The following is a 13,354-nucleotide window of genomic DNA, read 5'->3' as shown; positions in this document are numbered from 1 at the left end:
TTTTCTCTTGAGGTCCCACGAGCCGTGCCCTGATGGGCCCATGCCTTAAGACGGCACTGCAGGAACCTCATGTGTATGAGCTTAAAATAAAAATTCAACAAACCCTGCAGTACCAGATTAAAAAATAATAATAATAATAATAGATTCAGTTATAGATTCTTTATAGGCTAAAGAGATGGCAGCACGTTCGCGTCAAACAGTTTGTTTATGTTTTTCTTAGCACTGCGTATTTTTTGACGCGATGGATTCCCGGTGGTTTTTTTCCTAATCGGTGTTGACAAATTTAAACGATAATTAAACGAATTAATTAATTTCAAAAATGGATGAAGATCCCGGAGAAAAATTAACGCACGGTAAGTTTCTGTGGAGACCATCATCCATGTTATTATTTTAACATGAAATTTTAGTTTCGTATTTATTTCCTAACCATCAATGAGACATTCATTTTTGTAAAAATTTATCCGGGTTCGTACAATGGAATGAAAATTAATGGGGATTCCATTAATTTTCATTTCCACAGGGCTGTAGCGTGCCTTCTCAGAGCTCCGGGGAAAAGTTTTTCTTGGGGGGGGCTTTTTGAAAGGGCTATAATTATGCAAAATAAGTACATTTTTGTGTGCCCCCCCCCCACCATTCAGCGGCCCGGTTGCCCAGCCTAGTTACGGCCCGGGATTTCCAGGGTGGTGTTGCATCACCCCCCTCAGAAGAGTCTATTTTAATATGATGAAGTTTGTCTGACTTTTAAAATACAGGATGGTCCAATGCAGATCCCAGTTAAGTCACTTCTCATGGACATGACCCTGTGGATCTGCTTGCCTCCACTCCATTCGCAGCTGAAGATGCCTGCCTTCACCCCATTTGCAGCTAAATATTTCTACTTCATTTGTGTGATGATGTGTGATGATTTGCTCTGAAGATGCATGTCTTCACTCCATTCGAAGCTTGAAGATGTTGTCTGTCTTTGCTTCATTCGCAGCTGAAGATGCCTGCCTTCACTTCATTCGCAGCTGAAGATGCTTGCCTTCACCCCTTTTGCAGCTAAATATTTCTACTTCATTTGTGTGATGATGTGTGATGATTTGCTCTGAAGATGCATGTCTTCACTCCATTCGAAGCTTGAAGATGTTGTCTGTCTTTGCTTCATTCGCAGCTGAAGATGCCTGCCTTCACTTCATTCGCAGCTGAAGATGCTTGCCTTCACTTCATTCGCAGCTGAAGATGCCTGCCTTCACTTCATTTGCAGCTAAAGATTTCTGCTTCATTTGTAGCTGAAGATGTGTGTGTGTGTGTGTCTTCATTCCATTCAAAGCTGAAAATGTCTGCCTCTGCTTTATTTACAGTTTAAGATATCTGCATGAAAACTCCACATCTAGAAGCAGGGAGCCCCCCCACCTCCAGGCTGGGATCACTGGCAGAGTTAGATTTAGAAGTCTGGGGGGAGGGGGGCACGGTCATTATTGCTGTGGGGGCACAATGATGATGATCTCAATTTATATATACATTAGATCAGTCGACTCCACCTTTGACGCTGGGGGGGCAATGCCCCCCCCCCTTGTATCTCCACCCATGGCTAGTATCTTTGGCGGGCCCCCAGCCTAGATTTTTCACATGCCCCCCATATAATCCAATGCAGAAAATCAAAAGATAGTGAGAATCATTCTAAGCTAGAGCTCTGTTAGCCAGGGCCATCTTAAGAGCATCATGGGCCCTTTGCCAAGTGCTTTCTTGAGGCCCTACCTGAACAATTCTGAAAAACAACAACTTCTCATTTTTTTAGGGCCCCCCCCCCCCAAGCCCATGTGTTAAGACGACACTGCTGTTAGCCCACCCTTGTGGGGGCATGGTCTCTGCTTCATTCGCAGCTGAAGATGTGTGCCTTACTTCATTTGCAGCTAAAGATGTCTGCCTTCACTCCATTCAAAGCTGAAAATGTCTGCCTTTGCTTTATTCAGAGCTTAAGCTATCTATCTCAGTTTCATTCGTAGCTGAAGGTGCTTTCCTCCACCAGGGCCATCTTAACTCTAGAATACTAACTCTATGTCTCAGAGACGATATAGGCCAGTGATTACCAACGTGGGCGTTAACACCCCCTGTGTTAGGGGATTGGATATGTTGGGTATAGCATAGGGGGATCCTATGGGTTAGATTGCGTTGGGGGCGATGGAAGAAAAAAATTTTCTGAAGAAGGGGCAATGGGACGAAAAGGTTGGGAACCTATGATATAGGCAGTTAACATGCAGTTTTTATCAGCCTTTTCTTAGTTAGTATTCTAGGATTAGGAGCATCCTGGAGCCCCTGGGCCCCTGATTTTTCTGAAACCCCTACCTGGCAAGACATGTAACTATACTATACAAGACTGTATGCTATATGTGTACTATGCTGTGTCCATTTTTTAACCAGATCTAATTTTGACGAAGCCCCCTCTGCACTTGTTCCCCCCCCCCCCCCTGGGACATTCCTGGGTAAGCCCATATGTTAGTTAAGACAGCACCAGCCTCCACTTCTTTCATGGCTGAAGATGTCTGCCTTTGCTTCATTCAAAGCTGGAAATCTCTGAGTCTGCTTTATTGAAGGTATCTGCCTTAGCTTCAGTCTTAGTCCGCTTTCACTCAGGCAAGGAATTTAGTGGTGGTGGTGGTGGGGGGTTATAGGAACGATTGCCCCTCCTATTCCCCCCAGATGGATTAATATGGGATAATTTCTCTGTCTTGAAGCAAAGGGGGGCCCTTGCTTTGAGGGCCCTCCTCATAGACTGGATTCTTTGGCAGGCCCCCAGCCTAGACTTTTCATGGGCCCCTCTATAGTGAATTTATAGTGTGGAAAACAAAAGATTCTGAGAATCATCCCTCCCAACACATCATTATTGATCCATGCCTGCCTATAAAAAGTCAAATGAAGCGACACACAGGTCCAAGACACTTCTAATGCTTCCCCCTCAGATGGAATCCTAGTTACCTCACACGTAATTATGTAAGTTAGACTGAAAGTAATGTATATTAATTGAATATACACATAACACACATAGACCTACAAGGACAGCAAGAGATAGACTTGAATGGCTGGCGTGGGGGGGGGGGAGATATTGCATGATGGTGATGAAGTGAAGCCTACTAAGGGTGGTATTCACCAACATGGTTTCAACTATAGTCACAATTTTTGGTTAGAAGATCAACACGAATTGGTTTAATTCAGGTTTTTAAAACCAATCCGTGTTGATCTCCCATCCAAAAATTGCGACTATAGTTTAAATAATGCTGGTGAATACCACTAACTCACATGCACCTCGTCCATATTTCTCTGCAGAACTTCTAACGAATTGGTACGTGCTGGAATGTGTGTATACTATCCGTGCTTGGAACCTAACATGGAGTTCGTTTCTGTGTAATGCTTGTTATAGTGCTGCCATCTATTTTTTGGAACTGTGAGTTAAGTGTAATGATTGCAGATTTGTACTGTTGTAGGCCTGGCCTCATAGGTGGAGATAGACTTGGAAGTCTGGGGGGGGGGGCATGGTCATTATTGCTGGGAGGGGGAGATGATGATGATGTCGATTCATCTATACATATGCATTAGATCTGTCAACTTCACCTTTGATGCTCAGGGCCCCCCCCCCGTATCTCTGCGCATGCCTGGCCTGTTGCTCTCTGTGGCGAAAATTGTGTTTGACTTTAAAGTTGGTGTGAAGTGAAGGCTAGGGAGCATTACTACCCCCATCCCCCCCATTCTGGGAGGAAAGGTTAATGTGATTTGTTTCCTACAATTTTTGAACATGTTTGAATTGATAGGTTTGTATACATTAAGGTGTCCCACAAAATTACTCAGCCCAATGGGACAAACATCTTCAATTGCAAGTGGAGTGAATGCAGATATCTTTAGCTTTGAATGAAACCAAGGCAGGCATCTTTAGCTGTGAATGAAGTGAGATGCAGGCATCTTCAGCTGCAAATGAAGCTGAAGCAAATATCTTCGGCACATAGTTGCGAATGAAGCGAAGGCAGATATCTTCAATTGTCAATGAAGGGGAGGCAGGCAGCTTTGCATAGAATTGACGCAGATATCTTCAGCTGTAAATGGATCAGAAGCAAGCATGGGTACAGGGTGATGTGTCAGAGATGGCTTATTGTGTAATTTATTTCGACCCATCCTGTATTTTTATAGGACAGAAAAATTTCCCCCGATATTACTCAACTCTCTGGAGTGTCGATTTCCTCCAATCGCCCATTCCTTGGGATTCAGGTTTGCTTATAGAAATCTCATTTGAACATTTCTTATGATCGTCTTAAATACAATCTAGGAGTATAGTGTGTATGATATGCATTGCTAAAAATGTATACTAATGGCGTAAAGATTTAATTGATTTTTTTAAAAAAATTTAGAATGTCTTCATCCATACCCGTTGCACAAGGCTGTCAGCAGTGGTGACACCGAAAGTTTGGTGCATCTGTTAAAACGAGGATATACTCCGAATCAAGCAGATTACGATGGCATGACAGCTCTGCATGTGGCATGTATTCGGCGAGGAGTCCGTTGTGCTGAAATACTCATAAAATATGGAGCATCTGTAAGTAGCTGTGGTGGGTGTCTTGGTCCATTGGATAACCTGAACAGGCTGCTACTCAACATGGTAGTGCCTCATATATGTCGCAGTAGTCTTCACATGTAGTAGAAACACATTGATGCTGCCAATGTCAAAACTACATTCTTCCCAACCTCTACCCTACAACCACTACATTCTTCCCAACCTCTCTCGTGCACTGCCCAAGCCAATTGGCATAATATTAGTTTAATATTATGTATTATTATATACTATATATTTTTATATACTATATATTATATACTATATTATATACTATATATTATATATTATTATATTTATATTAGTTTAATATTATGCCAATTTATTTTATTTATTTATTATAGTTTAAATGTCATGTGCATTCATTATACAATACAAATGGCAACAAATATCGAAAGCTAGCTACGTGATGTTACCATGAGCTGAAATATGCCCCCCCCCAAGGCCGTAGGGAGGGACTTGGGGTCTGGTCCCAAGTGAAATGTGAGAAAATGACCAAAAAAAGGGAAAAGATGGTCAAATCTATTGTTCTATCACTTTGGTCCCCCCCCCCGAACGAAATTTCTGGCTACGGGCCTGGGGCCCCCCCAGCATCAATGGCAGAGTCGACTGATATAATGTCATACATATAAATTGACATAATCATCATGGTTTCTTCCCCCCCCCCCAGCCTTTCAAATAAATCTCCGCCTGTGGACGTTATCAACATACTATTTAAAATTTCAGTGTATGTTAGTATTTCTAGGTTTGATTAAAGCGGTCATTATGAGATAACACAGCTCTAATTCACCAAAGTAAAAGATTCTAATATTCACTCTTTTTTTTCTGTAGGTCAATGCGATGAGCATTGATGGAGGAACTCCACTGTGCGATGCATGTGCTAGTGGTGATGTCGAATGTGTAAAACTTCTGATGGCAAACGGTGCTGACGTGAACCCTCCTTTGGTATTAAGCACTCCGCTACATGAGGCTTGCTTAAATGGTAGTAATGATGGTAGTAAATTCTATTCGTTGATTAAAAGAAAATTGTTATTTTTTAGATGATTGAATTATGCATTTTGCACGATTGCGTGGAATGTTATCTGAAGGTTTAAATACGCTGTAATTCCCATATTTTGCCACTTGGATTACTGAAATTGGTTTCAGCTGATCCCCTACTCTAAATGTCTACTTGCTACAGATTGACCCAGCGAGGTTGAGTTTTGCATATTATCTCGCCCTCCCTCCCAACATGCAGAAAATACCAGCCCTCGAATTTGCATACTTATTCTCAAGAGTGAAGGGTAAAAGTTTTTCCGGCAAAGAGCAGGCGGACCTACAACGTGACACTTACATTAAAATTCAAGCATTTACCATCTTCACTTCAAAATATAGAAGACAGATGGCGGCACCTGCAAGAACACACACAACTTCCACAACATAAATGCTTTAGGGGACCACACATATACTCAGAATGCACATTCTGGCATGTACCGATACATTAGAAATTTCACAGAGGAATGTGTAGGAAGTGCATGTGCAGATAAGTAGTAGTCAAGGGTACTAGATCTCATCATGTTGCTTCTTATGAATGGGGGGGGGGGGGCTCTGTGCTTTGGTGGGCTGGAGGCCATATGTGAAGACAGCCCCACTGTACTAATAAAATACTTTTTATTATTAATTTTCTGTTAATCCATCCTATAGATTTCTCGGGATGACCAGATTAGACTGAAATGTTTCATTATTTTGCAGGTAGTGAAGAATGTGTGGTGATCCTAATTGCAGCTGGCGCTCAGCTTAATGTGAATGATTGCCATTACGGTACACCTCTTCATGCTGCAACCCTGATGAACAGTCTGGCTTGTGTCCGAAGACTTTTACGAGCAGGTAATTGCTACCGATGTAACTAATTGATTTTAATCTTTTGCTGATTGATAATACTGAACAACAAATTTTGAAAAATATCTGCTCTTCGAAACAGAAATTGCCATTTAATATGTAATTCGATGTGCTGAACACAAATTTGACCATAAAAAAGCTGGATTGCGTGTGGTTTTCTCTGAAATTGCACGTTTAATACACATAATATAATAACACAATTTATTTAAACACTACAGACAAAACACAAATATATAGAAACTTCACCAATATATAGAGGCATGACATTAATATATATATAAAAGCACAATACTGTTCCAGATAATATCTCTCACAAGCACTCGAGATGGCAAAGTATGAAGCACTTTCACTGGCAACACAAATTTATTATACGGAACAGCTATGTACACATATTCACAAGCAGCAATTTGGAACCCAACCTATAAATAGAAAAATTTATTGACAAATAAGACTTTATGTCTTCAGATTAAAATTCTACAAATTGCTCTTAGTTCTCCGGAGAAGAAACAGCTATTTACTTTTTTTGTGAATGCAAAATATCTTCTTAACATAGGTTTGAGCACTTGGGTCATCATTTGACTGAACCACGGGAGCTTCAAGACATTCCTATTAGATCTCTGCTGAACTTTGCTTCAGCTGCAGGTCTCTACTAAAGATTTTATTTTTTTTGGGTGGGGGGGTGGATAGTACAATAGACCTTTGGTTGCAATGCTAGATTCTGTGGCACCACCCACCCATATGTCTAAGTCTAGTTCTCCAGAAGCGGCACTATATAAGGAAATGAAACCTTCTAGAATAATCTCAGCAGGTCTCGTGCAATCCTTACACTGCTTTTGGCACTATGACATTGACAATCCGCCAGACTTGCTAAGTTTGTTTTCAATTTGGCAAGATTTGCAGAGATTTGCATTAATGGTTATTTACAAGCAAAAAATGGCATAATACATGATAAATAATGATTATTTACGTAATTTTCGTAACAATGCGAATGCATAAAAATACATAGGAATGTAAATATATTGCAGGATAATAGTTTATTTATCTGTGTCTGATACGTATTTCATTTTACATTATGCTTGTACTGGATATAAGGAGCATCTCTTACCTTTGCCCAACAGTAGAAAGCCAGCATCAATCAAGGTTAGCCACTTTCCCTGGTAACGTTGTTCTATGGTCCTTACCATTTTTTCTCCTTACAATAATGCTCGTGAAGCACTTTTTTAACATTTAACTGCCAGTATCTCAGAAACAAGAACCGATAAAATTTCTTCATGGTGATTCATGTTCAGCAGGTCAAAATATTTCAGAATTGTACATTTTCGTATTGGACACAGTCTTATTGTTGTCCAGTGATAAAGCACTTTTTTTTAACATTATGAAGGGTAAAAAGGGTAAGTTCTGTAAGTGTCAAAGAAATTCAAATACTGTTCTCATAGTAAAGTGTCAAATGATCAATGCTTCAATTAATAATTGTTGTCAATGTGAAAAGTGCCTGGTAGTCCTGTAAGTAGTTCACAAGATCGTGTATAAAGAGGTTACAAATGTGAACATCACTATGGGCCAGTGTTATCTGAAAAAAAAAATAATAATTCAGAAGAGTAATTTCACTCCTCTTCAAAATTAAAAGTGATAATTTTTTGATAATTATCACTTATAATTTGGAAGATTTTTTTGATAATTTTTGTTAAAATTATCAAAAAAGTTTTGTTTATTAAAGGAAAAATACCTAAACAATTAGAAGAATTAATTGAGGAATATTTTCGCTCCTCAACAGAATTTGGAGGAGTAAAATTGAATTTTGATGCATATTGGCGAACACTGCTACGGGCTGTTAAAACATTTTTTTGCAATTTCTCAACATTTTCCCCTTTTGACAGTGTTTACCACTTTTGCTCTTCATGCAATACAACTTTTGCAGTAGACTAAAAATATTGACTTTTGGCCTGCCTTGACTGATGGCAGGGCGCGGCCGTTGAGAAACACTGCTCTAGAGAACATTTCTGTACCTCTTTTTTCTTCTTCCAGAACCCTTGAAATAATATTCTTTTTCTGTATACGAAATCCCCTTTACAATCCTAAAACTATTTGCCGCTACTATTCCCCCCTCCCCCCATCTCTTATAACCCTGAAGTAATTCATTGTCCTAGCTAATGAGGGTTTTTTTTTCACGTTTGAAAATTACAACAACAGATTTGTTGTGTCTCATATTTCTCAATACACCACAGGTATTGTATCCAATATCCAATACAGTTGCAGTATCAATGGATAATTGGTTCTAGACTCTTCTGCAGATAGTGAAGAACACAGCTTTCATGACCTAAATTACTGAGTATATGCGAATGTAGCAGTTTGCTATTATGGGAATAAAAAATTTACATTGATGTCTGAACTTTTCTGTTAATTCTGATTGGTGTATCAGGTGAGATGGTCCCATGGTTTGACTTCCATGATCTACTTGATCTGACTTTTTTGTAAGGGTCATCTTAACAGTTTCATCTATGATACTTTGCATTTGAAGAGGTACTCATTGCCAGAATTTTGCCTGCTTCTGGTGAAGTGAGTGACTTTCCTGGTCTGTTCGAGATTTCGCCAATATCTCCATCGCTGATGAGATGTGCATTCAGATTGGCGATAGGGCTGTCTTAAAAACATCATGGTCCTCCAGGCATAGTGATTTTTTAGAGGCTTGCTATAAATGCCCACCTACCATCACCATCAATTTACGTACTTTTGAAAATTTTGACTAGATCTCATTATCATGAAGCTCCCGGGCAGTCCCCGAGTGAGTCAGTGCATTAAGATGGCACTGATTGGCTGTCATTCTTTCTACCCATTCTTGTAATTATTGGTTATTATATGTCATTTTGTAACTTCTAAGTCATTTCAGTGTTTTTACTTCACTGATTTTACCATTAGAAGCCATTGCTTCATTTTCGGTTAGTAAACTATAACAATAAATGTTTTGTTTGGTGTGTACTACCACCTCGTAAAGTTTGGTCCATCTTTTTTGAATCACCCTGTATTTTAGAAGACGTCAAGAATCGTCAAGATTTCACTTCAGTGCTTATGAGTGTGTGAACCATGCACATGTGCATCCTTTTTTTCCAACTGGGTTGCAGCAGTCCTACTGTACATATTGCTGCAGTCTTAGAGGTATAATAGTGCAAACCATCTCTTGAATACAGGTTTATGGGTAAGAAAAGCCTGAGATTTCTTACAAAATGTCATCTGTTATTTAATGTGATGATAATCATACTTCCCGATAATCACCTATAAAAATATTACTCTCTTATCCCACTTTTGATTGTGTTAATATATTCCACCTGTAACGATAAATCCTTTATAACAATATGTTTCTCTGGTCCCTTGACTATTGTTATATCAGGCATTTCACTGTGATAACTGCTATCGTGTAGAGTTTTATCATGTTTAGAATAAATTGTGTTTTTTGTCACCAGGTGCTTCTGTGGATAAAGCTAAAATTCATCAGACAGCTCTGCATGTGGCAGCCAAGAATGATTTTTACGAGGTCGGGAAGATCCTTCTGGAATATGGAGCCAATGTGTATGCTAGCAACAACCAAAATAAGTTGCCCATTGAATTGCTTCCACATTCAGATGGACCCTTCTATGATTTACTCATAGAATATTCAAGTATGTATCTCTTCATATCTTTTTTTTCTCAACTACAAATAGATGACCTTACGGTATTTTATGCACAGTATGATTTTGTAGATTATTTTATTATTATTTGAATTTCCGCACCCCATAATGGACTTTAAATTAAATCCTTGCACCTATCAACTGAATTTTTGGACATTTTTCATTTTTTGCATGCTAGCTCACATAGCAAAAGATATAAAAATACTTCAGAAAACTAGGACTGTTCTAATGTTCTAACATTTGAGGCGCAAGTGAGTGCTGATCTTCTCCTTAAAAAAAGTCTCACCACAGTTAACAACAGGCCTGCTCTGGTACAAGCATTCAGTCATTACACTTCACTCATAGTTCAAAAATATAGATGCCAGCACTACAACAAGTATTGAATACAAGCAAACTTCACGTTAAGTTCACAACATATTCATGCGCAGCTTCCAGCATTGGTCCAGATCTTCTTTGACACCACCTGCTTATATTTCTTTACCAAAACAGAGCGGCAGGACTGTTCTAACAACATCATAGACTTTCCTGAGCAACCCCCACTCCTCCACTGAAAACACCTGCCAACCAATTTACACATTTACTATCAAAAATTGCAACCAGATCTTGTCATGAGGCTACTGGGTCCTTTTCCTAGGTGTGTTCATGTGCTAAGATGGCTGCAGAAAAATCAGCAATGACAAGTGTGCTGTTTAAGAATGTTATTCCACATACCCAGAATAATCTTAGCAAAAATTTTAATTTCTTTGGTCCAAAATCATTGAAAAATGATCCCATTTATATTTCTCATGATTATATAATATAATGATATTCTATTCTTAATGCATATTATACTTTGTTTCTACACACGCAGGTCAACCAAGATCACTCCAGGAGCTTTGCAGGAAGGTGATTCGTGCAGAGGTAGGTCCATGTCGGTTAAGTTGTTTGGAAAATATGGGACTTCCTACGAAAACCGTATCATATTTGTTGCACTTGTAAATATTCGATTCCACAAGATTGTGTTGACGATCTCTTCTCCTTCATTATTTATTTATTATCCCCCCCCCCATTATGACGATAAAAGAAATGTGATTTATTTATTTATATGTTGCTGTTTAAGACCTAGATAAATTTATGTTCAAATGTTTTATTGCTGATGTATTTTGTCGATTTCATTGCATTCAGTTTTTCTGGTATGAAGGGGGGAAAAATTGGGTGCGCTGTATATCATTAACTCTGTCGCAAGTTTTGACGTGGAATACAAAAGGAAAGAAAAATTGATTATTTTATGTAATCAGCATCAAGCCTTGATCTGTGTATCAAAATTCCCAAATTGATACCATTTAATACCATCCAGAATTTGCCAATACACATCTAGGTGCATGATCATGCATCAAAATTCAATTTTACTCTAAATTTCATTGAGGAGTGAAAATAATTTTTCAAATTTTAAGTAATTTTTTTTAATAGTTATTTCTCACTGATTAAAAAGAAAAAAAAATCATTTTACAAAAATACTCCGTAAAATTTTGGGGAAGAGTGAAATCACTCTCTAAAGTTATATTTTCGGATAACACTGATACCATCCATATTGAGATTCTAATTGAATATACGTTATAATAGTCATAAGACAGATTGCCCATCCTCTAAAACAAAGGTTCCCAATTAGGGGTTTCTGGACCCCACGGGAAAAACTGGAATTATAAAGAAATTAAAGCTAAGTTTAAAAAAATATTAAATAAATGCTCAAAAACACCACTGCAACGTTTGTAGACTGTAGTAGCAATAATGGTGTGATTTGAAAGAAATTGTGCTTGTGGTGACATCTCTCGATAAGAGTAGGGAACTTTGTTTTGGTTCAGGCAGTCCAGGCATTGCTATCATATCACATTCACTTAGTACTGTATAAAATGTCCTCAATCGTTTGAGAGCATTCTTGCTGATAGATGGCTGTAGTTTCTCCTGGTATAAATGTGGGTCCGTGGCAGACACCAAGATCTCTGGGGAGGAGGTGTCCACAAGATTAGACATATTTGGGAACCAGTCTTACAACTCTGTTGCAATTTTTGTCCGCAACAATTTCTGATTAGTTGCATTTTTTATTGCTACAAACTAGCATGGTTTTTCCTCTAACCCATAAACGCCAAAAATAGTTGTAGACACAGTGAAATCTTGCTATAACGATACTCAATGTAATGATAAAGTTTCTCTACAATAATATTTTTCAACTCTTATTTTTCGGAAATGTCTATACTCTAATGATAAACTACTGCTTCTCTTGATATAATGGTAATCTCTCTATAACAGTGGTTCTTAACTTCCACCCCCACCCCAGTTCGATTCGATTTACTTTCCTGCAACCCCTTGAATAATGTGTTGTCTGTTTGGTGAAAATTTATTTTTTTGTGATTATCCACTAATTAATTATGAAAATTCATAAAAAATAATTGCAAAATTAATTTCCCATCCTTTCATAAATTGTGCATTTTCATTAATTCTGCAATTATTTCTTTTATACATTCTGAATCGACATCCATTCCGGAATTCTGCATTTTCATCCAGGAAATAGTTCTTGGATTATTTCTTTCGTAAACTCTGAATTTCCACTAATTATGGGATTGTTTCTTTAACCCTTGCAGAAGGAAATCCTGAGATATCTCTTCTAACTTGATTCTAGATAAATAGTCCGTTTTATTTTGACAATACCGAAATATTTTGGGTTCTTAAAACCCTCTAATTTTAGCATTGATGATCTCAGATACCATTGTAAAGTTTTCTTCCCCTGATGAAATGTTTCCTTCCCCTGTCCTGTCAATGAACTGCCAGTGGTCGGAGCCAGCCTTTGTTCAAAGTCTGATAACAGAAGGGAAGAGAAAGGATGTTTTTCCTTTCCCTTCGAGGTGTTATGCTTACAGCATAAAAGTAAGCAGCTGTGGTGGTCGAGTGGTCATAGTGACGGACTCGCATCGCGGGGACCCGGGTTCGAGCCTCACCATCGCCACAGTGGTGATCGGCTGAAGTTGGTTTTCTGTGGTTCCCAACTTTAAGGCGCAAATGCGAGCCGATCTCCCCATTAGAAAGTCTCGCCACAGAGAGCAGCAGTCCTACAAACAGTACAAATATTCAGTCACTACACATCACTCACTTCACTTCTGAGATATAGATGGCAGCATTGAAAAATCATACACAACACTAGATACGCACTCAGACTGTTCGGTACACACACACTTATACTTCCGGCACAACTCACTAGGTAGTA

The 13,354-nt window shown here is 38.7% G+C and overlaps 1 protein-coding gene across 2 annotated transcripts; it reads left to right on the top strand.

Annotated features, from left to right (window-relative positions):
• Nucleotides 1–203: 203 nt before the first annotated feature.
• Nucleotides 204–11,245, top strand: LOC149084450 (ankyrin repeat and SOCS box protein 5-like). Of its 2 annotated transcripts, none has more exons than XM_089234852.1 (6): nucleotides 204–353; nucleotides 4,377–4,561; nucleotides 5,408–5,558; nucleotides 6,308–6,442; nucleotides 9,913–10,107; nucleotides 10,967–11,245. In XM_089234852.1, the coding sequence occupies exons 1-6, from the start codon at nucleotides 320–322 to the stop codon at nucleotides 11,092–11,094; spliced, it is 828 nt and encodes a 275-aa protein (XP_089090978.1). In that variant the 5' UTR covers nucleotides 204–319; the 3' UTR covers nucleotides 11,095–11,245. The 2 variants fall into 2 exon arrangements, with proteins under 2 accessions (XP_089090978.1, XP_089090977.1); XM_089234851.1 differs by having other exon boundaries at nucleotides 210–353; nucleotides 5,408–5,570.
• The last annotated feature ends 2,109 nt before the right edge of the window (nucleotides 11,246–13,354 follow it).

This window comes from Pholcus phalangioides, unplaced genomic scaffold (genome assembly GCF_987345545.1).
Source record: "Pholcus phalangioides strain wild (caught in Gottingen) unplaced genomic scaffold, Ppha-v1.0 ptg000008l_1, whole genome shotgun sequence".
Taxonomy (NCBI): domain Eukaryota; kingdom Metazoa; phylum Arthropoda; class Arachnida; order Araneae; family Pholcidae; genus Pholcus; species Pholcus phalangioides.
This window is presented reverse-complemented; position numbering and strand designations above follow the sequence as displayed.